Below are 27,562 nucleotides of genomic sequence, written 5' to 3'. Positions count from 1 at the left end.
GGTGATTTTAGCTTGACCGCAGACATCGTCAGAATTAAGTTTTACCGCAATGATATTGTTCATAAGTTTCACAGTGGAGAGTTGAGTGATGCAGAATTTTGTTCACTCTGGGATGAAATCAAAATAGTCCTTTTACGTATAGCTTCCCATATCAGCGCAGAAACAAAACTTGAATGGGAAGAAGCAATCAACAGGCTGCGGCATGATCCCTTAACCCCAGAGGCTGCAAGGAATGCCGAGGAACTACAGGAAATGTATCAGAAGGATATGATCATAAAAGAAAGTCTTGCATCAGGGTTCGCTCGAGTGGAGAGGCAAATTCAAATTTCCTCTGAAGAAGGAAAAGAACGACTTGATAGAATAGAGAATGAAATTGAACAGCTTCGTGAAGTGGTGAAAAATCGGGCTGGCTCCTCAGCGGCAGAAGGAGGAGGTCAGTTTATGGAAGAGATTGTTTTACTTTAAGAAATTCAGTGAACATTGAGTTATATAGCCTACTTCGCCATTATAAGAGTAAGTTTCTGAAAAAACTGTGCTGCTGTGTCGGTTGGAGAGTATAACAGGGTAATTTAGTATTAACAACTGCATGAGCTGATAACGTAAATTTGCCACCGTAAAGAGTTTCAAAGATGACGTTTGGAGCGTTAGCCCTTCGTCAGAGAGAATGACGAAGTTGAAGTGATTACCATGATATTCTGACCAAAGTAATTCTTCTTATCACAGCTCCTCTTCGTATTATCATCGATGTCAGATCCATGACAAGCCGCAGCTCTCAAGAGGAAGCTCCATTGACGACGATATCCTCTCATGCGCAGCCAACTGCTTCAGCCGACGAACCTCCGGCAACTTTGACAATCACAGCTGATCGGTCCGTACAAAGAATAGCCTTGGAAATACGTCGACATTACGATTCATCAACAGGTGAGGAAAACGGATTTGTTCAACATCTGGAGGATGTTAACCAAGTCCTTATTGTGAATGTCAATCTCGGTAGCTTGGTGCTAACAGTCAAATGCAGCTCACTGGAAATTCTAGAACGACTCTGGCAGGATTACTCCAGTGGTCATCTCGGTAAAGTGGCTCAAGAATTCCTCGTGAACGAGAGAGTGCTGGAAGATCTTGGACTCGCTGAACTTAAACTCAGGATCGCTATTTCGGAGAAAGATTACCAGGAGGGTCGGAGGCACTTTTCTAAGTGTGCAGGTATAAAACTAATAGCCACTTTTTTTTTTTTGAAGATGATCGATGTGTATTCTCTTTTACCACAGATTACCATGCGCTGAGGGAAGTGGATACTAGATAAGACTTCCGCAGATAATTTTTTGGCGAGTTATTGTTTGGTATAAATCTGAGACACTTTATAGCATGTATTACATGTATTATTATTCAAGCCGGGTGTGACTCTGCCATTAAAGTTTCTACTCAATACTTTAATGCTAGATTTAGTTGAATTATTTTGCTCAAGTAGGTTTATTCCAAGCGTAGTGATCTCAGGTGAGGGCCAGTAACAAGTGAGATTAGGAGTGAAAATTCGGAGCTTATAAGACTTTGCTTTTTAATGGGTGATGGGAATAAAGGTTATCTGGCCTTCGGTTAGTGGATCCCCATGGACGAAATTCTTATCTGATTCCATTTATTTCAGTCTTGTATTGTCTTTATCAGGTTCTGATTACTCTGAGGAAACAGGAGGACAAAAAGATGATGGCAAGGAGGAGGAATACATACCTTCTCAGCATCCCACAGGTATTAAACAGTGTCTTTCATGAATCCATGAATAGTGGTAAAACCTGGGTCACATTGCATTGAAAGATTCTACTTTGAATCAATCAAAAGCTCGCAATCACGACGTAAATTGCAAAAAGATATGCATTGTGAAACAAGAAGACGACTAGGTGACCGATTACGTGAACACTTTCGTGACGTAGAAAGAAGCGACTGGGATGCATCCAAACCGGTTGCTAGACGCTTTAATCTCCCTAATCATTCTAAGCAGCATATGGAAATCTGCAACCTTTCCTTACATCCAGATAGTGCGAAAAACCGTAAAACTTTAGAGCAAAAATTTCTCTTTCATAACAACACACTTAATCCTCACGGTATCAACAAACGCTTTTCATTCAAGTACTTTATTCTTGTTTTTCTGGTTACCATGTTCCCACCAGTAGCGTTGCTCCATTTTCCTCATATCGACACACCGCAATTCCTCCATTCGCTTCGACGAAACGTCAGCTCTGGAACTCTTTACGGTGGCCTTTACGTTTTCAACTCAGTTTTTAACATTAAATTACCCAATTTAATCTACAACCTCGTTCAAGAACCAAACATGGATAACGAAAAGTACATGATTTCATATTTCAGACGTCCGTAGAGAGATGTCTTTGCTACCACGTCCTATTCGACATTTCGTCAACCGAAAGAGAGAGCTCGGCGAGATAAAACGGTTTCTTAATAAGAACGACTGTAGATGCATCCTGTTACATGGGTCTGTCGGTATGGGGAAAACTTCAATTGCAGTCAAGGCGGTAAACGAGATATTAGATGTCGATTCCGAGACCGTGGTTGCCTACGTAAACTGCAGGTTTTTGGCCTCCCTTGATGATCTCGCTGGGAAGATTGCCAAGCAGCTGTACCACTTCCCTTTCAGAGAGCCGGCAATTGGTAGAATCAAAAGTCTCCTTATTGAAGAAGAGAATTTCCATCCTCTACTGCTGCTCGACAACTTTGAATTCTTAGTTCAGTTGGACGATGGAAGAAGCATGGAGATGCAGGCTGAAAGAAGATTTCCATCCGAAAAGACAGAGATCATGAAGTTCTTCAGAGACATCGCTACAAAGTCAAAAAAAGCGCATCTGCTGGTGACCTCATCGAAGAATATCGATATCCTTCAGACTGGTCAGCAGTGGATCAAGTTGCTTCCCTTCAATGAAGATGATTCTTTACAACTGTTGAAGAAGGTCTATGGTGACACCCCTCTGGAAAAAGAAACTGCCTGCAAAATAGCACATTGTTGTGGAGGTATTCCATTCGTCCTGTTTGCCTTGGCAGCGTGGCAGGATAACCCAACAGATCTTCTGGAAATGCTGACGAACCCGGACCGCAAAGAAAAGTTTACAAGAATTTCAGATGCAACTGAAGATGAGAAGATCGACGTTTGTATCGACGTTTGCTTCAAGAGACTAGATACACACCATCAGAATACCCTTGTGTCTCTAACAGTATTCAGAGGTCTCTTTACCACCTCAAGAGCTTCAAGAATCCTGAAGTCTGCTGAGTTAAGAGGTGCGATAGATGAGCTAGCAAGGAGGTCGTTTCTGGAGCAGCATGTTTCCGACCCATATCATTACAGTATCCTCACAGTATACAGCCTCTACTGCCAGAACAAGACCATAGAAACACCTTTCCAGGAAGTGTTTTCCGACGCCCGTAAGATGTTCATCAATTATGTTCTTGGTTTCCTTGAAGAAACCTTCCAGAGCTTCCTTAGCACTGATGTCTCAAAGGCTATCGTCGAATATCGACGTGAAGATGAAATCATTATGCAGCTCATCGATTGGTTTGGTGTAAAAGGTTCAATGGAGGAAGATCAAGAGAAAAGGTGCACCGATGTCTTCAACAAGGTGGGAGAACTGCTTGGCAAAATGATGGGAAAGAAAACATTTGACGGCGCCTTTACACAACTGAAAGATAAGTGTAAGGAAAGTAAAGATCCCAAGAGATTGGGAGAATGTCTCACGTCCCTGGGAATCAAGGAAGTGTTCAGTTGCTGCTGCTCTCCAGACCTGTGTGATGAAGCTGCTGGACGAGCCAAGCCCTATCTGCTGGAGGCCGATAGAATCCAATGTGATCTTGATATCAGCACTGGTAACAGTCGAGCTCAATGTCTTGCCAAACTTGGTCGGTGTCTCGTAAAGGAACAAAGCTTCACTGAAGGGAAAGAAAAGATTCGACAGGCGATCGACATTCGAAAGGCACGTGGGGAAGCAGACATTGTTATGTTAGGTGCAACATACAATGACCTAGCAGGTGGGTGAGGTTTCGTACTTAGACTTTCTTCTCAAGCTGAATAAGCCGACAGGAAATTCAACAAAGCGTTGTATAAAAATTTTTCTGGTTTGTGGATATTTCACCTCAGTGCAAGTTCGCCCCTTCCCACCTTTGCGAGTATTCCCCCACCTTTATCAGTTTGAGAAAGTATTTCAGCTCCTTTCCTTACGAACATATTTCTTTCTGCTTCCAGAAAACAAGTGTTTGAATTTTTTTCCTTTTTGTCTAGTGGCTCTCTCCCTTGAGGGAAACCATGAAGAGGCCATAAAAGTTAGAGAAGGAGAGACGTTAGAAATATACAGAAAACACTTGGGAGACCGGCATCCCTTTACGGCAACCATCCTGAACAATCTGTCCAACAACTACTCTGCCCTAGGTGAGTACGACATCGCCAAACAATATTCAGAGGAAGCGCTGAAGATTCGGCGTGAGCTGCTGAAAGACCATTACGACACGGCTAAGTCCTTGTTTGATCTCGGGATGGTTCACAAAAATAGGGAAGAATTCAAGGATGCCAAAGCTTACCTGAGAGAATGTGAAAGCATGCAAAGGTTTCTGGATGACCCTACCATGATCAGCGAGCTTGAAAGGTTAGTTTACACGGTAATCCTGTAAGCTGCGTGAGAGCTTGTTAAGGGACATACTCGTTCTCATTTCTATTGGTACCAAGACAGGCTGCGTCCTTATCTAGCTTAGGAAACATTTTTTTCTGAAACATGTCTGCTAAAAAACGAAGGAAATTGAATTTACTTGCTCCCGATTTTAAGAACTTACAGTTAAAGTAAGCCCTCAGCTAAAAATTTTTTGCGTTGGTTCGCGTTCAGTGTGAGCGAACATAAAACAGTATAGATCTTACCTCCTCTAAACAAAATTGTTGTGTCTTTGGTTTCGTGAAATGTTGCAAATTTCCTTAACAATGCCACTAGGTTTCATTCTTGCAAATTCCACCTAAAATAATTGCAGTGTTTGCAATAAGCTGTAAGAAGCATTATAGTCAAATATTGTTAACGCATCGACTCCGAATCGAGAGGCCCGGGGTTATAATAATGATAATGACAATCATATCGATAACGAAGGTATCGTTAGCGAAGATAACGTCATCGACAGATATGGCGACAATGACGATGACGATGACGATAAAAACAATGAGGATGATGGGGATGACTATGACGGTGAGAAACCAATAGACCAACATGCCATCTAGTAAGTGTTAGTTACTCTTGGCTAATTATTGCAAACGAAGCCGGAATAAGTCCTGACAAGATGAAGCAGTTGCCTCGTGTTCAGTCTAAAATCTAGAGGTATTCACAAAATCTTTTAATCGACCTCTTAAATTAAATGATCTTTTCGAACAGAACCATAAAAGAGGTGGAGGAATGCATGCTCAACGAAGGAAAAGAAAAACTCACGAAATCAGATGATGCTCTTGGGCAAGAAGGAAAGTCGATCACCTTACAATAACTTTAGGCGGCGAACATGATGCAAGCGCAAGGATTACACAAAAAACTATTTAACTTGTAACTCTGGGTTTTGTTTTTGATCTTATTAAGTGGTTGGAAATCTGGATCAGTTTATTTTACACTATTGGTTGATCATATGTAACAAGTCTGACGGGTTTCATAGCCATTGATCATGATTTTGCCGATAGGTTTAACTGAGAAAGGAACGAAGTCAATGTGAACAAGAAGTTCCGAGGAAATCACACAGCGCCCATGTCCTCCTTCAAAGCCCTTGCTTCGCGTTTAATAATGAAATTTACCCAAGCCACGCAGACTGTTATTCAGGCATTTACATTTGCTTTTTCACAAAATTAATACTTCAAAGTTAAAAGAGATTTAAGGTAATGTTTTTTGGTTGCATGGAAGTAATTTCAGAAATTTAAACCTACACTGAATTGTCATCTCTGCGAATCTCCTCTCCCCTTACTGTCTTACTGTGGGTGACGAGGACGATGAGCAGGTGCATCAGATCGAGGGAAACTAAGGCGCTATGTACGGTCGCGTTCTTTCGAAAACATATTCTGTCTAGGAATTCTCTATATTGGATTCCCCTGAACAGGGATTTAAAATTTGTATTAAGTTGTAACCTTTGCAGACTTTTTAATTTTTTCAGCTAATTGTGTAAGAAATCTTCTTCACGTGTTCTTGTATTTGTGACAGTACAAATAGTCAGTTTAAAACATCAGATGTAGTTTGTTTTGGAAACAATATAATTTGACACAAGCATCAGTACAAAACTGGGGCTCTTACTTAGTGTAGAAGACACAGTTTACATGAAAGAATAGAGAAGAAAAAGACCAAAGAAAGAGGAAAACAACGAAAATAATTGGTTAATGAGGCGGCGTTCTATTGTGACATGTTCTGTGTCTTCAACACCAAGAAGACGCCAAAACTGGAACCATAATGTCATTCCCAAGACTTTCTCTTTTCCATCTCCAAAAGTCCTGGGAACGAGGATGATGGAGTCCCTTCGGACGTTCGTGTCAGTAGTAGACACTATCAAATCGAGCCTCATGAATGTATGATGTTAACCGACAATTACTTATTTATCAGAAACCTTGTCGTTTTTGAAGCGTTTTACTGACCCTGTTGAATTATTTCAGTTATTTAATCTATTTAAAAGTTAACAAGGAATTTGAAAGCTGTCAACTACATCACAAATTCTGTTTTGGGGTTCTTAACTCAAACTAATGGTGTATAATAAAAGTCAGCATTACTAAACAGTTACCATTCTCATTATTATAATGTCAGTAAAACACTTACACGTTACACGGGCAAGATATCTAAAATTCCTTGAATGTCTTGGATAGGCTACCCTCCATCAATTGCGATTCCTGTTTCATTTTTAGTGAAATACCACCTATTCTAAATTGAATTGAATCAGTATAGAACACGCCGAAAAGTTCCTAAATATCTATACATATATACAATCATTAGCCCTAAACTAACAGGACCACGCCTAGAAATAATCTTCCCGGTTAGGATCTATGGAAATAGCAAGACTCACTTGTCCAGAACAACGGCATTTTCTTTAAACCAAACCTATTTACACCATTACGAAGAAACTAAAACGGTCCAGTGATGTGAGACTTGACCTAAGACGTTCAATATAATAATAATTGCAACTATCATTTGAATGTTCAGCCCTTGTTTTCAAGTCTGATGCAGTTAATGACAGAATGCTTAATGTAACTGATGCATGATCATAACAGACTCAAATTCGACAAAAATAGAGATGTCAGTGACGGAGAAAGAATGTTCCATAATTACCTAGATTTTAAACTAAGACGATTTCTTACGAGGAGACCCACGTAGAAGTGACTGTATCATCATTCTTGCGGAACCTCTAAGTAGTACTGCCTTGTTACACTTGAAGACACTCAGAACTGGACAAGGTTAGACGGTTCACATCAAGAGATTCTCTGTCAGAGTTTGTTACCGGATTTCAGGAGTTCCCTTGCATGGCTCCCAATAGATGCCTCTTTACTTCTTCCAACTCTTTCCTGGTCCTGTGCGAGGAAAGGCACATCAACCAAAAACTCGTAAAATTTAACGCTTAACCCTTTCACTCCCAGAAGTGATTAACATTTAACTTCTCCCAATAATATCCACACATTGTCCAGCAAACAGGTAGTGAGAATACTAACACTTATCAGGAAGAAGTTATTTTGATCTAACACCAATATGAAGCCGCCAGAGAGGAGAATTAAGAATGAGATCTCAGTAGCTAAAGAATTAAGGAGGTGGGTAAAGGTGTTAATGTTTAATTCATCAACACCTGCATGCCTAAAGGAGCCCTACTGAAACGCAAAGTTTATAGTGATAGACAGTTGTTTACCTTTTAAAAGCGTCGTTTCCCTCATCCAATATTTTCTTTTGCATGGCCTCGCATCTTTCAAGACAATCCTTGGCTGGTTCGAGTTCTTCCTTCATTTTATGGACCATCGCAAGGTCAAAAAGCGACTTAGCGGTGTCTCGATGGTCCTTCAGCAACTTGAGCCGAATCTCCAACGCTTCTTTCGAATATTGTTCTGCATCGTTGTACTTTCTCAGGGCATAATAATTGTTTGACAGATTGTTGAGGATAGTTGCAGTGAAAGGATGATCACCCAGTGTTCTTCTGTAAATGGGTAGCGTCTGTTCTTCTCTGACCTCGATTGCCTGCTCATGATTTTCCTCGAGCGAAAGGATCACTAACAAGGAAATCACAGTTTTATCACTGAATATGTAAAGATGCTTATCCTTCAAGAAATGATAAAATAATACAATAATTCCAATTCAGTCATTTTCGGCTGACCATGAAGATGTAAAGAGAGGTAGTAAAAGTGATTTTAGTTTTCCTAAAGAAAGGATTTTTGAAGCAGCCGTAAACCCCTTTAAAATAGTATACATTATAATTCGTGTGAAGGATTTCGTTTATCTAGTAGTTGATTACAAACATTATGAAGACACTTTTCAATACAATTCACTTTCTCAATGTTCTAAGCATCCTTTCAAGGTCCAGACTAAATGAATGACGGCTATTCAGTTGAATCTTGACTAATGAGAGGCTAGAATCATAATGGTGGATTTGGATGCTTCTCTTGCTTTTTTCGCTCAGAGCACAGGCCACAATTTGTACATCATTTTCAATCGTGAATCTTTTATCATCGATTTTGAAGATTCATACTTAAACAAATGCTCAATATAACCTTAAAATACGATCTCACAAACTGCCTTGCAAAATGTATGATCATTGTGCTCGCAAATTAATTTGGTACTTAATCATTTTGTACACTTACCTCCCTGATCATTAAACGTTGCACCGAGCATAACGATGTCATTCTCTCCTTGAGCCCATCGAATGTTGATTGCCTGTTGGACTTTTTCATTTGCCTCCTCAAAATAGCCTTCTTTGGCGAGACATCGACCAAGTTTGGCAAGGCACTGAGCTCGGCTGTTACCGTCTATAATTCCAAGATTATCCTGGATTTGGTCAGCCCTCGTGAAGTATTCTTTGGCTCTTTCAGCGGCGGAAGCACACAGACCAATTGGAGGACAGGAGCAGCTGAATACTTCTTTCATCCCCAAGGATGTGAGGCAATCGCTCAGTCTCGTCTGATCTTCCATCTGCTCGCATCTCGTTCGTAAAGATTCAAAGGCAAATTTAAATTTGGCCTTTGCCATCATCTTCGCCAGTAGCTCCGCCACGTTGTTGAAAACATCAATGCACTTTCCTGTTTGTTCTTCATCCATTTGACCATTTCTGCACCATTCAACGAGTTGCATGACATTTGCCTCATCTTTCTGAAAGGCTGCAATAGCTACTGACGCGTTCTGGCTCAGGAACATTTTAAAGATGTCTTCCAGAAAGGTTAAAAAATGAAGGATAAACGCCCTCCGAGCATCTAGGATCACTTCACAAAACTCCTGCTCCATTGCTTTAGTTTCACAATAATCACGAATTACTCGAAGGAGGGTATAGGAGCATTCATCCCCAATAATGTGTTCTTCTAAAAGTGATCGCTGGGACAGTTCCAGTCCACATCGTCTGAGCTGGGACGCACTCATCTCCGTTGATTGAAATATTTTCTCTGCTTCACACAGAGAAAAACGCCTTCTAAGTAATGCAAATCTGATAAGGGCACACTTTTCTTTCGAAACAAGCCTCTCGAAGCAATAATCGATACAAACGTTGATCTTCATATTCTCCGATACCGTTTGAATCTTTGTCAAGAACTCGAATTTTTCTTGAGGCGAAGAACAGGTCATCTCTTTCGAGAGACTTAGCAGGTTATTGTGGGAGGAGGCCAGGGTGTAAAGGACCAGGGGAATACCACTGCAAATCTCTGACAAGCCATGTGCTTGGGTTGTGTCGACTTGCCTATCCTTCCAAACTCTTTTAAAAAGCTCAACGGATTCTTCTGGCTTAAAAGGCGACAGATGAACCATTTCTCGACCTGCCTCCGGAAAACAAACTTTCTCTGAAGAAGTGAGGAGAAGCTTGACTTTGCCTGCAACCTTTAAAATTTCATTGATTAGTTTCTTAATCCTCGATCCTTCCTCAGATGGGTTCATCTGCTGGAGTGACAATTCATTTTCGGGGAGCTGCATTCTGTCATCCAAATGAAGAAGAAATTCAAAATTATCCAATAACAAAATCGTGTAAAAATCTTGGCTTTTCAAGCGATTTTTCAGCTCAGCTATTGGATTCTCCACAGGAAAGTGATATACTTGCTGAAGAACCTCCTTTGCAAAATCATCAAATAGTTTTATGTTTCTACAGTTGACGTAGATCACCACAGTACGTCCGTCAGAATTCAGTATGTCGTTTGCCACTTTAATCGCCACAGTTGTCTTCCCCATGCCAGTGGCACCATGTATGAGAAGGCATCTGCAATCGTGCAGTGAAGAAAGGTATTCTCTGATTTTGTCGCATTCTGTTTCGCGATTGACGAAATGTGGTACCGTTCGGGGAAGAAGAGATAAATTTCTACAGATTCCTGTACATCAATGCAAAATTTTGCAGTGGAAAATCAGTTAAACCTCACAGATACATGCCGTAATTTCCATTAACAGAGAATGGTGGGTAAGAGAAACAGTGTCAGAAGGAGAAAATACCTGCTGAAGTTTCCTCAACTGGTTTTGATGACCCACCTGAAACCAGAAACCAGCTGAAACATTATGTCATTACTTAAAGCAACAGCTACTCAAGCTGTCTTCCTATTCTCTCACTACACATTCTCGCTATTCCTCCTCAAGCTTATCTTGCCTTTATTATTATTATTATTATTATATACTCTCATCCTTCCCTTTTCACATCCATTTTCTAAGGTGTTACCTTCTCTTCTCATCTTTTTTTTTCTTGCCAGCGGCCCGCACATCTTTTGCCGGCTACTATCCTTGGACAGTGTATGTACCGACCAAATAAGAGTATGTCATCCAACAATTAAGTTATTGTCAGTTTCACTTGTTACAAACATATCTTAACATAAAAAATGACAGATATTGACCTGAAGCTTCCAGGGTTCCTGGATTACTTTCTTGAATTGGTGTTCCAGCAGGTGGATCTGGTCGCCCTGCCATCTGTGGAAGAAAGTATTGAGTTCTCAACGAAATATACCTGGCTATGCATGTAGTCTTATTTTATTTTCATAAAAAGCTGAGTAGGGGCCTTGGGGATGAGGCCTGCTGCCAGTGTTATTTCTAAGACACCCCTCTTAACGTACGAAACGAAAACTAGACAAGTAGTCTTTGATTTGTTAATTGTGAGTTTTAGATGAACAACATTCAGATAAACCGCATGTAAATCACTTTGGCGTCGACTTTTCTGTTTGAATGTGATATCATATGTACTCTTAGCACACTGTTAGACCAGCCATGGTAGGGAGATCCCATCAGTGGCACTTTCATTATTTCAAGCTGTGCCAATAACGATTCGCTCAGATTGAAAATTGCCCCGAGGTGAAATAAAATTTGACCATGTTTTTGTGTCTTCGAGACCCGTATGTACCACGTACGACTGAGGCACTAAGTACCTTGAGCAGTCCGGTTAACGACGGAAAGGAAAAGGTCGATTAAAAAGGAATCGGTATTTATCTCAATAATTTAGAAAATGGCTGGAGATCTCTACTATCTCTTACGACGCCAGACCTCGACTTCAGCATAATATGTGATGTGTGTAAGCGGCGTTGAGTTCTGAATAGTGTGTTCCCGTTGTCAGACAAGACAAATGTTGGTGACTGAAAGATGGTGTTTAAGATGTGCACAAAGTTTTTAACACACGTGCCGAGCTTTTGCTCCACTTTTTCTGCTCGTGAAATCTTTTGTTTGTCCCGTTCTTACTCTATTCAGTTTAAAACAGAAACACAAACAATTCGTGGTCAGTTTCCCTGTTCTCAGACCACGCAAATTTGGGTGACTGTGTATGTTGATATTTTGCCGAGGGCGCTGAGATGTACAAATTGTTAAACGCAGGCGCAGAGCTTTTTCTCTGCTCGTGAGATATTTTGTTTTGTCGTGTTCTCGTCGCCGTGGCCGTCGCCATCATGGTTTGCTAAAGATCGTACTGTGACCACAACTGCGCTATTGATTTAAGTCCTTCTAGTATTTTCAGAATTAACATACTTTCAAGGTGCGATCACTCTTCTATTCTTTCCAACTCGTAACTGAACGAATGTCAAGTCTTTCAAGCTAGAGACAGAATTTCAACAGAATCATAAAATAACAAAACAATAAGCTAACTGTACTTTCCGCAGTTCCGTCTTAACTAAATAATCAGCACTTGGAATCCTAGAACTACGTTAGTTAAACCGCATTAATGAGTAAGTATGACTCCATAATTAATCGATGGAAGATCTGTTGGAATACCTCAAAAGTTCTTAAAGCAAGCGTAAATGAAATTTAATGGTAATTAACGAAGTGACTGTTGACCAAATTGAATGTTAACTATTCACGAAGTTTGGACAAGTCCAGAAACGACAACACCGGCGGCTTTTTTTCGACATGTTACTTACACTTAAATGATCATCCCTCAAACTGCCAGATATTTGCCTCATTTCGAATGAAAAGCAGCTACATAGTGACACAGAAATCGTCCAAAGACCTAACCCTGTAGGGGTATTTAACATTTAAGTGTAATTTCTACGGATTCTGAGCGAAAGCGGAAATAATAATCCTTGATGCGTCAACAAATATTGCCATGTCTTATAACTTTGAAATTCCTCTACAATCGATATGAATGTGCTTAGTTGGCTCACTGAAACGTCTTTTGAATAAATTTCTATCATCAACCTTAGAGAGAAGGCAAGCAAATACAAATTATGATTGCGATCGAAATTCGCCGCGTCGAGCGTAGGCGCTTTAATCCTTTTTGTTTCCAAACGGACCTGGTAAAACCTGTCGGAAACCTCAGAGTAATGTCACCTTCACATTTAAACCTTGAATGTTCTTTCCTTACCTTGTTTTCACTGAACCTGGCTATGTAGAGCTAACTGAGAGGATGAAAATACGTTGAAGAGTGCTTGTAAATGCATCGCAACTCGACGAACACAGTTCTGATTGATCGCTTCTTCAATCAGAGCTGTAAACTGATCTGATTTATGGAGCCATCAAAGCGTATAAATCTCTTCATTTGATTAGTGCAGGGGTTAAGACGTAACCGAAAACGGGCGATAACTCCAAATTGTTTTTTCCTCTCCGGTCAACTCATCTCCCAACTCGCCTTTAAATGGTCTCCTAAACTTAAAAATGAACTGAGGCTTCTTCATGCTTACGGTTCATCATGCTTACGGTTCAAACTATAGATAAATTTCATTCAAAGAAGTATACCTGGTTATGCATGCAGTCATATTTATTTTCATATAAAGTAGGGGCCTTGAGGATGAGGCCTGCTGCCTGTTTTATTTCTAAGACACCCTTCTAAGCGGACGGAACGATAACTAGACAAGTAGTCTTTGATTTGCGTATCAAGAAAAGCTGATCAAATTCAAAGACAATACCCTTTGTTTAGTATCTCAAATATCCATAAAAGGATATCTTGAAACAATAGCTTTAGAGCCAAACAATGGCTTATTAATTCACGAGGGAAATTCAAACTCGCTGCCATTACAATAGCGAAATTCACGAGGTAAATTCAAACATAGCTGATTACTGCACGAGCGCGAAATTTGAATATTTAGCGAAAGCGCGTGTATGTCAAATCTTACCCTGGGGAGGAGTAGGGAGTTACTTTTTGTTCAAGGTCACTTGCTACTCAGGGAGGGTTGGTCAAGACACAGAATGTCGCAACTGAGAGACTGACAAAGAGTGATGAAACCAAATGAAATTTGTGTGAATGGTCACGAATGAAACTTGTTTGAATTAAACTCATTCCGTGAAACTGAAAAAATCGCATCACCATCGCAAGCAAAAAAATCGCACGTGTAACCGCGGCTTTAGAACAGGGTCTTGGTTTGCGTTTGTTGCTCACTGATATTGACGAAGTTTTTCATCCTCTGGAAAAAAGAACAAACAAAAAACAAAAACCGAGATGAACTTCAATCCTTTGAGAGATGAGTGACTGAACGCCGCTGAAGATTTTATGTACCGTGAAGATGGCATCTGATTTTCCAGACGGCAAGATTTGTGAGACAAGATAAGAAGTCTATTGTCTTTTCACTCTCCTAATCTCAAACGACATTTTCCACCGACGATCTTTATTACATTACGGCTTATTCTCGAATACATGTCGGAACATAAGGATGCTCGTTACTCGCATTTATCCCCATCGATATCGACACCCTGGTTTCAGCAATGAAGAATTTTGAAAGGAAACCCAAAAAGAAACCATCTAATGACAACGCAAATGCTTACAAAGTATTTAAACCGCGGGCGAATTAGTTATTTAATGGCATATGCTCTTAGCGCAAAAAAGCAGCAATATTCCTTGATATCGATCAATTCTCATGATACACGCGGCCGCTTCATGAGAAACGATTAAAACAATAGGTGGTTATTTTCTCACCTCCCTGATAAAAATGATCCATTGTCAAGTTTCAAGCGATCTCAGTTCGCACTTGCCTCTCTAATTGCTTCAATTGCATTGTATTAAAAGCAATCGCTTTGTTTAAGTTATCCATGAATGAACACAAGGCATAAAATGATGGTAACTAAAAACCTCCGGGTGTAATGCGGACTGATACTCGCTCAGTAATGTTGTCAAAATTTAAGGTTAAGTCCGTCGGCGGTGGGAGTTTTCAAACTCATTTTTATCACAATCGAGAACAGAGTTGCGCGCTGGTACCGACACAGCCATCTCTTATAGAAGTTTATGAGGCCGAGATAAGACGTCTTCGGGAAGAAAATCGCAATTTGAAAATTCAGCACAACACCATGGCAAATCAGCTGAATGAAGTCTTAGCTCAGCTTCAACAAGCAAATGCTGAAAAACTACTGCAAAAGCAGAGAATTATTGAGACTAAAAATGTTTTTTATAATACCAAAAAGGACTTCTGGCAATTAAGTCCGGCAGCCAGAAACAACAAGAAAAGAAAAGTCAGGCAACTTGTGGCTCAATCGGTGGAAGGACTGAAGGAGTTTGAGCCCATCGAGGTACGTAACAATTTTACCTTTTCGTAAAAACTAGAACTTAGACATTGACCAACAGCAAAGTCGCGAAAAAAAATCATACCTCTATGTGGCGATGAATCTATTTATCTAGCTATGTTCATATGAAAACAAATTTTAAAGGGAAACCCCCGTCTTCTTCAGATTAAGTTCACTGTACAAGGACGTGAAGTTGTCATTCCACTTGGACACGATGGTGGTGACGAGAAAGATAACTCCACTTGTCGGACGACGCAGCATGTACTTGTGGCGAAAGATGAAGGCTTGATTTCAGACGAGGCATACCATGAGTTGAGGATGGCCTTACCAGACGAGGAAAGAGAGATTCTTCCGCCAATCAGTGTTCTGAAACAGGAGAGGAACAGGCAAAATGGGATCATTGCCTTGTATTCAATACCAGAGGTCAGTGAAAACAAATGTAACTTATTTTAACTACATGTACCTAACTACCAAAGCCAAGCGAGACTAGAGTGAATAAAATATGACTAGTGTGGAAATCACAAAGATTCAATTACAAAGAAAAAATAATAGTTATAATCTCAGACTTAAAGTTAGGTGTATATCACGAGAATGAAAAATTAATACTTCATTCTAATTTACCACAGGCTAAAAAAGGAGATGGGGTAAGACGCGATATAAAGGCAATTTTGAGTCAGCTGCTGTCCATCCAAAGTATAAAGAACACTGTGCAAGCCAATGGCAACGAACTCCGCCTGCGCTTTGCTGCTGATGGAAGACGCACCAGCAATAAAATTGGCACTGTTATGGCTGTGTTTAATATTCTCAATGAACAAGGGCATGACTGTGACCACCAGTACCCCATCGCTCTGTATAATGGTGAGATTTTAAAATCCTGCAGTTTCATAAAGAATGCTAGCTTTTTAAGAGACGCTGAAAGTTAAATATTGTAAATTTATATCTCTACAGGAAAGGAGGATTATTTAGAGGTGAAAAATTGTCTTGGGCCTGTGTTTGCACAAGTTAATGACCTTCAACAAAATGGTATTGAGGTGGACGGAATACACTACAAAGTGATATGGTAAATGAATTATTTCATGTCAAAAAATAAATTGTTTTTTAATGAATTACTAGAGATAATGTAAATATTCTAGCTATGAACATAACTTATTATATGTCTGAGTAGAGGATAGGTGCATTGTGAATTAGGATCCATTGAACTTGAAACAAGAAATGGTTTACTCAATGAAGCATTTTTCATTTTGTTTTCCTAAGGTACTGCTGCTCAGACTGGAAATTTCTCGCCATGGCTTATGGACTAAATGCTGCCACTGGAAAATATTTTTGCATATGGTGCTACTGCACAAAAGCAAAAATTTGTGATTTCTCAAGTAAGTCTGCATCTAATATACTCAATTATGGTTTAAAAGATAAATTTTGTAGGCAATATAAATACAAAATGCAATGTTTACTTGGCATTTTCCTCATCAAAATTCTGCTTTTTAATTTTTTTTTAGTACACGACTGGCCAATTGAGAGGAATCTTCAACAATGTATGAAGAACAGTGCAGAAAAAACCACTGATGGAAGGAAAGGCTCAATTCATGAGCCATTAATCTCAATTCCATTCACCCAAGTTATTGTCGACACTCTTCATCTTTTTCTTAGGATCATGGGGCTTCTCTTTCACCAAGTAAATACACATTTTCACATTAATACTAATGACTCAATTGAGTAAGGTCCTTTGTACTCATGAGAAAATTAGTCAGAAGACCTTCATCTCTGGTGAATCTTTAAATTTGTCTTAGATGTTTTTAAGATTATTTTATGGACAATAGAGTAGTAGTAGTAGTAGTAGTAGTAGTAGAGAAAAGGCCATACAATTAACATTAACCTGTGTGAAACCAAACAAAATCTAAAACAAAAAACAAAAACAAGCAAAAAACCATTGTGACATATACTGTATCTCTAAATCTGCATTACAGGTAATTGAGTTTGTAATCAACAAAAAGAGGATGGATATTCTAGAGAAGGAGCTAGAAAACATTGGTGTCCCATTTAAGTTTTTTCAAGTACAATGTGAGGATGGGTCATCTCAAACACAGTGGACTAGACTGGATGGTAAGAATGCTCATTGCTAAGTTAACAGTTTTTTTATATATACACAAATAAAGTTTAACTTAACTTTAAGATTTTCATGTATTAGAGTTATTTGCATTACTTTACATATCACAGTGCAATGGCAAGCAATAATTAATACTGATAACAGTGAAGGTAATAATAATAACAACAATATATTATCTCAGGAAAAGACCTCCGAGCAATCCTACACAAACTGGATCATAAACCAATCTTTGAGGGGACAACTCATCAAAGAATGACATACAGAGATGTGAAGAAATTATGGAAGGTAAATGTTTTCTTGTGATAATTTGGTCACTCTGATCATTGAGTTAAATTTCAGTCAATATCTAAGGGGCATGACTACAATAAATTATATTAAAATATACTCATCTACTTACTTGCCATCTGTATTGATAAAATAGGGTTTCAGTGATCTGGTGGAAGCACTGGACTCAGAACCAGGCCAAGAAAGCTTCAAAACACCAGTACAGTTCAAGGACCATGCAAGGAAATGGGCAAGATTCTTTCGAGAGGTACACCATGATGAGGTAATAGTGTTCTTTGCAAGTATTGCTTTTGTTGAGATAAAATAAAAATGTAGAGTTGAAATTCTTGGCAGTATGATTCAACATTGATCTTTTCCCAGCCCAGACAATTGAACAAAACCCAGCCAAAATTCAATCGAATTCAATGTGATTAGTCCAGGTCTTTTCCTTGGCCATGATTTGAGAAAGTGAAGTCCTTAAATTAATCTGTGATATAATAACACCGAAACCAATAAACTGAAAACAAGGTACTTACCATTATATATTTTTCTCCAAACTTTTCCTTTTAGGATGTGACTCCATACATACATGGTAAGATCCATTTCTCTGTTTTGGTGATAATTCCAATCTTAACAGTAATTATTGAAGAATTTGTTAAACCCTGATGGAAAATCTATTTTGTTTTGCTCCAGCTCTAGTCTATCATGTCCCTCAGTTCCTTGAGAAATGCGGAGGGCTTTCCATTTTCAATTGCCAGCCAGTGGAAAAGAAAAACCACCAACAATCAAGAATGTTCCACCAGGGAACACAGAAGGGAGGACGGAAATCCAGCTACACAAAGCAAGTTATGGAAAAAGAAAACAGAAAAATTTATGCCAGAGTAAACAATCTCTACAGAACAAAGAGAACATATCAGAGAAGTGGGCATACAGAGGAGGATCTGGGAGCTCTGCATCTATACACCCACCAGCATCTGGAGGAGGGCTAGAATGTGCTGTACTAGTTAACAGTGTCAAGTTTAAGTTTCAAGTTTTTCAGTGTAAATAAAACAAAATTGTGAATAATAGATATATGAAATAAACTAGATGTGAACTGAAGAAATGAAACTACCACCATTTCTGATTATTTGAACCAGATATTTGAAGCACGCGTGTTTCAGCTGCTATACTTGCATTGAAAATGGTATAAGCTTAAATCTTTAAGAATTTAGGCTGGTTTAGGAATCGAGCTTAGGGTTGTAAGTTGTTACCTTCCAAAATGTGCCAAGAACAAACAAAAGGGGGGCTATGCAAATATCAACATAACTTCAGCCGTACCTGAATTCAATTAGACAAAATTCATTTATGAAACTTACCCCAGCTCGGACCTTTCAGCTCCAACGAGTTTTGCCACGAAGCCAGGTCGCCATTTTGATTACGCAACGAAAGAGAGAGTCTGGAATCTAGGGATCTGGGTGAAAAGGCGTGTTACTTGCGAAGATCAAGAAATTCATTTCCGGTGGGGCTGCGAAAAACTGTAGAAAACGTTTAGCGATGTTTAGGACAGCCTGTACCAGCCAAGAACGAGCTAAATCTCTATTGAGTAACGACAACTTGAGCGATGTTAAATTTGTGGTTCCCTTATCCCTGCATGAGAGTACAACTGAGAAGTCCAGGATGGTAATCCCCGCTCATAGGTTCTTGTTGGCGATTGCAAGCCCGGTTTTCTACGTGATGTTTTGTGGCATATTGGCGGAGAGAAATAATTATATAGATCTCCCTGACTGCGACTATCAAGGGATGATGGAGTTCTTGCGATACATTTACACCGAGGAAGTTGGCTTCAATGGGGACAATATTTTGCAGTTACTCTATTTGGCAGAGAAATACATGATTCCCTCGCTGACCAACCGCTGCATTTTATTTTTGCGTGAGCATCTGGATTCAAGTAACATCTTTTGTGTCTTGAAACACTCCAAGTTAATTGAAAATAAGTCTCTCTGGCGCTCTTGCTGGAAATTTATAGATAAAGAAGCCAAAGATGTTTTGGAATCAAGCGAGTTCTTCGAAATGGACCGATCAGACTTGATTGAATTGGTAAAAAGGAACACACTCAACGTCAAGGAAATTGAATTGTTCACTGCCATCAATAAGTGGGCGGCAAACCAATGTGAAAAGCTCGGACTTGATACGGTGGAACGCCGTAAAATCCTTGGAGATGACATCATAGACAACTTGAGGTTTCCAGTTATGGAAGAAAATGAATTTAATGTTGTTAAAAGCACCAATCTGTTAACCAAGGAAGAAACACAGGAGGTTTTGAACAACTTCGCTGACAGCAGATGGCCAATTCGGTTTTTGCGGCACAAGAGGCAATACGACCCTTCATCTCAAAGAAGAACTCTCTATCACAGGGGGCAGATATTGGATATCTTTGATTAAATCATGTCTGCTCGACAAAACCCACTCAGCAGCGCATGTTTCTCATATTAATTTGTTTTGGTTTATGTTGTAATAATCGTATTAATACTCTTTATATGTGCTTAAGAAGAGGACAGATTGAAGGGGGAATGGAAAATCGTGATATATGCAATTGGTTAATTACTTTTGTTTTATTTGGTGGCCCCTAAAAGAGCCGTTTTGTTTGTTGTCGGTGGACTTGTTGAACGCCATGCATCCAGTCTATTCTTCATCTGAACTTGAGTTTATCCAGGACAGGTCGATTTTCTCTGTGAATTAAACAAAAACGAAAATTAGAAACTATGATCATCAAATTAAACGAACGATGATAAAATAAACCACGGTATTGTTATGGAAAAGAATGTAAATTCCAAACGATGTAATAAAACTGAAATACATCGTGAAATGTAACCTCGGCTGATATTTGTCAACGTACCATCCTTCCTTTGCTCTTGGTGGCTCCTTTCACGGCTAAATGTCACAAATAAGTAACTCAGATCGATCGGCCAGGTCTTCCTTGCTTGGCAAAGAGCGGGTTTCTCGCCAATTCCCGACCACTGGCAGCGTGGACACTTGGAATGATCGTAGTGCAACTTTCTCTGATTGGCGAACCGGATGGTTATGGGCTGCTGTCGACTAACAACACATCTGGTGGTGGTGCGGAACGCTCGTTCGGACCATCCATCAGGCAGAAGGTTGTCGAGGTCCTCGGCCGTTACATCAAACCTTCTCCTACCACGACTCAGACCACTGAACAGGTCTTCAAAGTCCTCTAGATCCATGGGAACTCTGATGGTGGTGCGTCGAATGTATCCCTTTTCTGGGGCGGTTCGAACGGAGAGCTTCTGTCCAATCTCACCGACGAGATAATCGATCATTTTTTCTTTTCCTGAAAAAAGACCAAGAGAAACGTTTAGTCTCGAACAAACTAGCCTTCAAGCAAAGTAAATTCGTTCCTATTGTAATCTACTCACCTTCAAGTGAAGATCGCGCATAGTTCTTCATTGCGCTGTTGCAATCGTCTTCCTGCACCCAAGTATCGTCCTTGCTTCCGAAACCCTTCCATCTCACCCGATACTCTTTACGTCCGTCAATGGAACGCACAGCCAGAATTTTTGCGACTTCGTAGTACTTCGACATTTTTTTCGCAATAACGAGATCTAACTTTGACAAAGCTCATTTAATGATCACTGAAAAATAGCTGTCTTTATGACCACGCACTGAAAGAACATAAAATTATCATACGGCAACAATAGTAACGTTAATTATGCGATGTTCCATTGTCGACAAAAAGGAAGGCAGAGCAGTTTAAAACTATCACCTCTTTGTTAAATGCCGCGCATGCCGCCAGAGTTTTCACTGGAAGACTAAAGTAGAACGACGACCCGCAAATATCACTGATTTTTTAGTCCAGCGATTTAACTCGGCGTTATTCTTAATTCCTAAGAAGTATTTTCCCAAACGCCAATTCTTTCTTCTATTTTGTTATACGTTACGACTAAAACTAGATAGTTTTAAAACTATCACCTCTTTGTTAAAAGCCGCGCGCGCCGCCAGTGTTTTCACTGCAAGACTAAATTAGAACATTAACCTTTAAAGATCATTTTAAATCCAATCACTTAAGTTGAGCGTTTTTTAATTCCTAAGTGGTATTTTCCCCAACACAAAATTTTCTTCTCTTTTCTTTACGTTACGAGAGTGAAAGCGTGATAGTATGAAGACTAGCGCTTAATTCAGCGCTTCTTTGATAAGAGAAGCAAAACTCTTGACCAAGTGAAACCATTGATAAAAGCTTCATCGTTTTGCGGCGTTGTGCTGCGCGCTATTATCAACTGATCCAAAGTACAGTATAAAGAATTCAGCATTTCCAGGTATCTTGTTTGGGGTTAATAACAATAGTGAATTGTTGCTTTTTTTCCTCTCGTCCTCTTGCCGAGTATAGTTCGTGAATGTTGTTAACAACAAAGCATCCTTATTGTGTTAATAAATTTATAATCAACTGGTTCGCTGATAAAAAAAATATACTGAGAGACCAAGCATAGTGAAGGGCATTTTCTCCCTTGGGTAGCCCTGTGTGAACAGCACGCTTATGAGCAACTTTTCCAACCCCTCTCCCCAAGTGCCGCTAATTTGACACGCCGACAATTTTGCGACGATTTGAAATTCATCTTCGTCGAGTCTCGGCACAATTTCCTCAGCGCAACAAACAACAAAAGGCTTTTGTTTGAACTTGTGAAGTCGAATTTAACCCACAACAATGGCTCATTTCTTGATACGTGTTAATTAGTGTGAGTAAAGTAAATGGTTTGAACCCAGGAGTATCAGTAGTTCATATAGTGTGATCGTCCGAGTGAGTGTAGTTCTGGAAAGAACTGTTGTTGGTGACTGACGTTTCGACAACCTGTGCGGAAGTCATCTTCAGAGTGAAGTGAAGTGTAGTTGTCAGTCGATGATGTTATAAAGTCTGGTCTGTTGAACGTGATTGGTCTGTTTAGCCGTGATGTGATTGGCTGGAAGACTCGTGTAGAGTTTGTTCACAGTCATTGGTCGGTTTCGATCCGTCTGTTGTTTGTCGGTCTGTTTGTCGGTTTGTTCACGTCGTTAATGAGTCGTTTGTAAGGTGCCGGTAGTTGTTGACATCTTTTGAGAGGCGTCCGTTCTAAGTTGGTAAACCAGCTTTCCAGAGTCAGTCGTTGAGAATAGTTTGTACTGTAGGTTAAGCATTTAGCAGAGTTCCAGTCGATTCTGTGATTAGTTTGTCGGTGATGTTCAGAAATGTGATTGTTTACATCGCCATTTCTAGTTGCTCGTTTGTGTTCAGTTAGTCGCGTGTTAAGGATTCTACCAGTCTCACCAATGTAGGAGGCCTGGCAGTCGGAGTATTTCATCTTATAAATCGCTCCCTGTCTGTTGTTGGGTTCGTCTTTGTCTTTCATGTTGGTCAGTAAATGTCGTAAAGTAGTAATAGGCTTGTGAGCTACGCGAATGTTGTAAGGTTGTAGGATCCGCGCGATAGCCTCAGAAGTGCCTTTGATGTAGGGTATAGTAGTTGTAGTCGTGACAGATGTGGAGTCCCTGTCAGTTTGTCGCACTCTTCACCCTATTGAGTTTAAACAGAAACATAAACAACTCGTGGTCGGTTTTCCTGTTCTCTCACCACGCAAATTTGGGTGACTGTGTATGTTGACATTTTGCCAAGGGCGCTGAGATGTACAAATTGTTTAACGCGCGCGCAGAGCTTTTTCTCTTCTCGTACAATATTTTGTTTTGTCGCGTTCTCGTTGCCGTCGCTGTCATAGTTTGCTAAAGGTCGTACTGTGACCAAAACTGCGCTATTGATTTACGTCCTTCAGGTATTTTCAGAACTAGCATACTTTCAAGGTGCGATGAAACTGTCATATTGTTTCCAACTCGTAATTGAACGAATGTTAAGTCTTTCAGGCTAGAGAGAGAATTCCGACAGAATCATGAAATAATAAAACAATAAGCTAACTGTTCTTTTTGCAGTTCCATCTTAAACTAAATGATCAGCACTTGCAATCTTAGAACTACGTTAGTTAAACCAGTTTAATGAGCAAGTATGACTACATAATTAATCGACAGAAGATCTGTTGGATACCTCAAAAGTTCTTAAAACCAAGCGTAAACGACATTTAATGGTAACAAACTGACCGTTGATCTGCACTGACCAAATTGAATGTTAACTATTCACGAAGTTTGGACAAGTCCAGACACGACAACACGGCATGTTTCGACATGATACTTACACTTAAATTATCATCCCTCAAACTGCCAGATATTTGCCTCGTTTTAAATGAAAAGCAGCTACATAGTGACACAGAAATCGTCCAAAGACCTCACCCTGTGCGGGTATTTATCATTTAAGTGTAATTTCCGCGGATTCTAAGCGAAAGCGGAAATAATAATCCTTGGTGCGTTAACAAATGTTGTCATGTCTTATAACTTTGAAATTCCTCTTCAATCGATATGAACGTGCTTGGCTGGCTCACTGAAACGTCTCTTAACTAAATTTCTATCATCAGCCCTTGAAAATAGTCAAGCAAATACAAATTACGATTGTGATCGAAATTCGCCGAGTCGAACGTAGGCGCTCTGACCCTTTCAATTCCAAATGGACCCGTTAAAACCAACCGGAAACCTAATTTCACCTTCACAGTTAAACCTTAAATGTTCTTTTCTTACCTTGTTTTCACTGAACCCTGCTATGTAGCGCTGGCTGAGAGGTTGAAAATACGTTGAAGAATGCTTGTAAATGCATCGCAATTCGACGAACACGGTTCTGATTGATGGCTTCCTCAATCAGATCTGTAAACTGATCTGATTGATGGAGCCATCAGAGCGTATAAATCTCTTCATTTGATTACTGCAGGGGTTAAGACGTAACTGAAAATGGGCCATAAATCCAAATTTTTTTACCTCTCCGGTCAACTCATCTCCCAACTCGCCTTTAAATTGTCTCCTGAACTTAAAAATAAACTGAGGCTTCTTCCATCATGCTTACGGTTCAAACTATAGATAAATTTTATTCAAGGCCGTATTGAGTTTGGGTCTCTCGTCGTATTTTCAGTATATTTTCCCACGTTTTCAAAAAGAGTCTTGATTATTTCCACTGGCCACCTGGCCTTAGTGTCACAAACTCTAAGTCTGTCTTTTTACCCAAAAATTAAAGAACACTGACTCTTTCAACCATTGATATGTATTGGTCAATATCGATGCATGTGACGCTTTTCTGTTATATTCCGAAAAAGAGAAGCGGAAGCGGCAGTTAGTTTTGAGTTCTCAACGAAGTATAACTGGTTATGCATGCAGTCTTATTTTATTTCCATAAAAAGCTGAGTAGGGGCCTTGGGGATGAGGCCTGCTGCCCGTTTTATTTCTAAGACGCCCTTCTAAGCGAGCGGAACGAAAACTAGACAAGTAGTCTTTGATTTGTTAATTGTGAGTGTTAAATGAACAACATTCAGATAAACCGCATGTAAATCACTTTGGCGTCGATTTTTCTGTTTGAATGTGATGTCATGTGTACACCTAGCACGCTGTTAGACCAGCCATGAAAGGGAGATCCCATCAGATGCATTTTCATTATTTCAAGCTGTGCCAATAACGATTCGCTCGGGTTGAAAATTGCCCCGGGGCGAAATAAAATTTGACCACGTTTTTGTGTCTTCGAGACCCATATGTACCACGTACGACTGAGGCACCAAGTACCTTAAGCAGTCCGTTCAACGACGGAAAGGATGAGGTCGATTAAAAAGGGAATCGGTATTTATCTCAATAATTAAGCGAATGGGAGGTGATCTCTACTATCTCTAACGACGCCAGACCTGGACTTCAGCATAACATGTAACATGCGTTGAGTTTTGAATAGTGTATTCCCGTTGTCAGACAAGACAAATGTTGGTGACTGTAAGATGGTGTTTAAGAGGTGTACAAAGTTTTGAACATACATGCGGAGCTTTTGCTCTGCTTTTTCTGCTCGTGAAATCTTTTGTTTGCCGCGCTCTTCACCCTGTTGAGTTTAAACAGAAACATAAACAACTCGTGGTCGGTTTTCCTGTTCCCTCACCACGCAAATTTGAGTGACTGTGTACGTTGATATTTTGCCGAGGGCGCTGAGATGCACAAATTGTTAAACGCACGCGCACAGCTTTTTCTTTGCTCGTAAAATGTTTTGTTTTGTCGCGTTCTCGTCGCCGTTGCCGTCATGGTTTGCTAAGGTCGTGCTGTGACCACAACCGAGCTATTGATTTACTTCCTTCAGGTATTTTCAGAATTAGCATACTTTCAAGGTGCGATGAAACTGTCATATTGTTTCCAACCCGTAATTGAACGAATGTCAAGTCTTTCAAGCTAGAGACAGAATTCCAACAGGATCATAAAATAATAAAACAATATGCTAACTGTTCTTCTCGCAGTTCCGTCTTAACTAAATAATCAGTACTTGGAATCTTAGAACTACGTTAGTTAAACCGGATTAATGACTCCATCATTATTCGACAGAAGATCTGTTGGAATGCCTCAAAAGTTCTTAAACAAAGCGTAAATGAAGTTTAATGGTAACAAACTGACCGTTAATCTGCATAGAGCAAATTGAATGTTAACTATTCACGAAGTTTGGACAGCTCCAAACACAACAACACGGCGTCTTTCGACATGATACTTACACTTAAATGATCATCCCTCAAACTGCCAGATATTTGCCTCGTTTTAAATGAAAAGTAGCAACATAGTGACACAGAAATCGTCCAAAGACCTAAGCCTGTAGGGGTATTTAACATTTACGTGTAATTTCCACGGATTCTAAGCGAAAGCGGAAATAAAAATCCTTGGTGCGTTAACAAATGTTGTCGTGTCTTATAACTTTGAAATTCCTCTACAATCGATATGAACGAGCTTAGTTGGCTCATTGAAACGTCTCTTGAATAAATTTCTATCATCAGCCTCAAAGAGAAGTCAAGCAAATACAAATTACGATTGTGATCGAAATTCGCCGAGGCGAACGTAGGCGCTCTGACCCTTTCAATTCCAGACGGACCCGGTAAAACCTATCGGAAACCTAATGTCACCTTCACAGTTAAACCTTAAATGTTCTTTCCTTACCTTGTTTTCACCGAACTCTGCTATGTAGAGCTGACTGAGAGGTTGAAAATACGTTGAAGAATACTCGTAAATGCATCGCAATAGACCTTTTTACAGTTCCCGGCGCCATATTGGATTAGTTAAACGCGCACACACGATAACGAGGCTGGGGTTGACCAGGCGGTTCTTTCAAACAGCTGATCTGCTGACATTTCACTTCTTTCCATGCACTTTTCAATGCAATTTCTCCCTTCAAAACGGTTCTTTAATACAACATTATGGAAATTTCGTCATTAGATGACATACAGAAACTCGGAGCAAAAGATCTCAGGGATATTTTAAAATCCATTTCAAAATCGACGGGCGGAATTAGAGCCGACTTAGTGTCGAAAGTTTATACTTTGCTGATGTCATACGTCCTTCCATTGAGTAGTGGAGAAAACCGAGAACTACTTACAGATGTCCAGGACCTAGAACAAAACCAGAGCGACTTCAAACACGAAGCAACTATGGTAAAGATTTCAGCCCTTGGATGGTCGAGCCATCTCCGTAATTTACCCGAGATTAATTTCATTCAGCTTTACGGTTACCCCGTTGTTTCACGAGAATATCGCCATCGTGTTGAGAGGAACTCATTACAGGAAGTACCACAGAAGCTGATCAGTAAGGCTTAGAAAGCGAGGCAAAGGCTGTAGCCCTCTAGGTAGAGGAGATGTGTTATTGCTGCTATTGTTGATGTGGTACTTGTTGTTGTACCATATTCTTCAGTTATAGTTGTTCCCATTTTGTTAACCAAGATGTCTTTTAGTTTGCCATTTGTACATTGTATCTCATGGGAAACTATACACTAGAGCCTGTAGAACCACTTGATTACAACCCTTCTTTCTATCAACCCATGAGGGAAACTTTAACTAACAGATGTCATAATATTTTGAAACCCATCTGGCCCAGGACAACTTATGCCATGATACATTGAAAACCATTTCAGTTTGCGACTCATGGTAATTTATTAGGTGGCATGACAGCATTGAAAGAATCAGACCAAAAT

At 39.9% G+C, this 27,562-nt stretch overlaps 2 protein-coding genes across 10 annotated transcripts in view; one reads left to right on the top strand and one right to left on the bottom strand.

Moving 5' to 3' along the window:
• Positions 1–6,749, top strand: part of LOC131779800 (uncharacterized) — a 14,033-nt gene extending 7,284 nt beyond the window's left edge. For both annotated transcript variants that reach the window (XM_066164718.1, XM_066164719.1), the window contains exons 3-8: positions 1–433; positions 724–1,203; positions 1,663–1,743; positions 2,359–4,023; positions 4,274–4,634; positions 5,400–6,749. The exon at positions 1–433 is cut by the window's left edge and continues 442 nt beyond it. In XM_066164718.1, the coding sequence (XP_066020815.1) occupies positions 1–433; positions 724–1,203; positions 1,663–1,743; positions 2,359–4,023; positions 4,274–4,634; positions 5,400–5,505 (3,126 nt within the window). In that variant the 3' untranslated portion in view covers positions 5,506–6,749. The remainder of the gene's footprint in view (positions 434–723; positions 1,204–1,662; positions 1,744–2,358; positions 4,024–4,273; positions 4,635–5,399) is intronic.
• A 13-nt stretch (positions 6,750–6,762) lies between these two features.
• Positions 6,763–26,660, bottom strand: LOC136280088 (uncharacterized). Of its 8 annotated transcripts, XM_066164721.1 has the most exons (9): positions 18,831–19,065; positions 18,012–18,104; positions 17,609–17,783; positions 15,193–15,473; positions 11,036–11,108; positions 10,644–10,679; positions 8,825–10,525; positions 7,882–8,236; positions 6,763–7,552 (listed from the first exon to the last, which is right to left on the bottom strand). In XM_066164721.1, exons 5-9 carry the CDS (start codon positions 11,106–11,108, stop codon positions 7,489–7,491), a joined length of 2,229 nt encoding a protein of 742 aa, XP_066020818.1. In that variant the 5' UTR covers positions 15,193–15,473; positions 17,609–17,783; positions 18,012–18,104; positions 18,831–19,065; the 3' UTR covers positions 6,763–7,488. The 8 variants fall into 8 exon arrangements, with proteins under 8 accessions (XP_066020818.1, XP_066020824.1, XP_066020817.1 ...); XM_066164727.1 differs by lacking the exons at positions 15,193–15,473; positions 17,609–17,783; positions 18,012–18,104; positions 18,831–19,065 and adding exons at positions 24,118–25,444; positions 26,100–26,194; positions 26,536–26,629; XM_066164720.1 differs by lacking the exon at positions 18,831–19,065 and having other exon boundaries at positions 18,012–18,151.
• Positions 26,661–27,562: the final 902 nt, after the last annotated feature.

This window comes from Pocillopora verrucosa, chromosome 4 (assembly GCF_036669915.1).
Source record: "Pocillopora verrucosa isolate sample1 chromosome 4, ASM3666991v2, whole genome shotgun sequence".
Lineage (NCBI taxonomy): Eukaryota > Metazoa > Cnidaria > Anthozoa > Scleractinia > Pocilloporidae > Pocillopora > Pocillopora verrucosa.
This window is presented reverse-complemented; position numbering and strand designations above follow the sequence as displayed.

What these genes read in the sequence shown, in the direction of transcription:
- LOC136280088 (XM_066164722.1), bottom strand. Translation starts at nt 11,108, where the DNA reads ATGGCAGGGCGACCAGATCCACCTGCTGGAACACCAATTCAAGAAAGT. An exon ending in AGTTGAGGAAACTTCAGCAG is followed by an intron (nt 10,526 to 10,643) that starts GTATTTTCTCCT and finishes ATTGATGTACAG; the next exon opens with GAATCTGTAGAAATTTATCT. An exon ending in GGAAACGACGCTTTTAAAAG is followed by an intron (nt 7,553 to 7,881) that starts GTAAACAACTGT and finishes TTCCTCGCACAG; the next exon opens with GACCAGGAAAGAGTTGGAAG.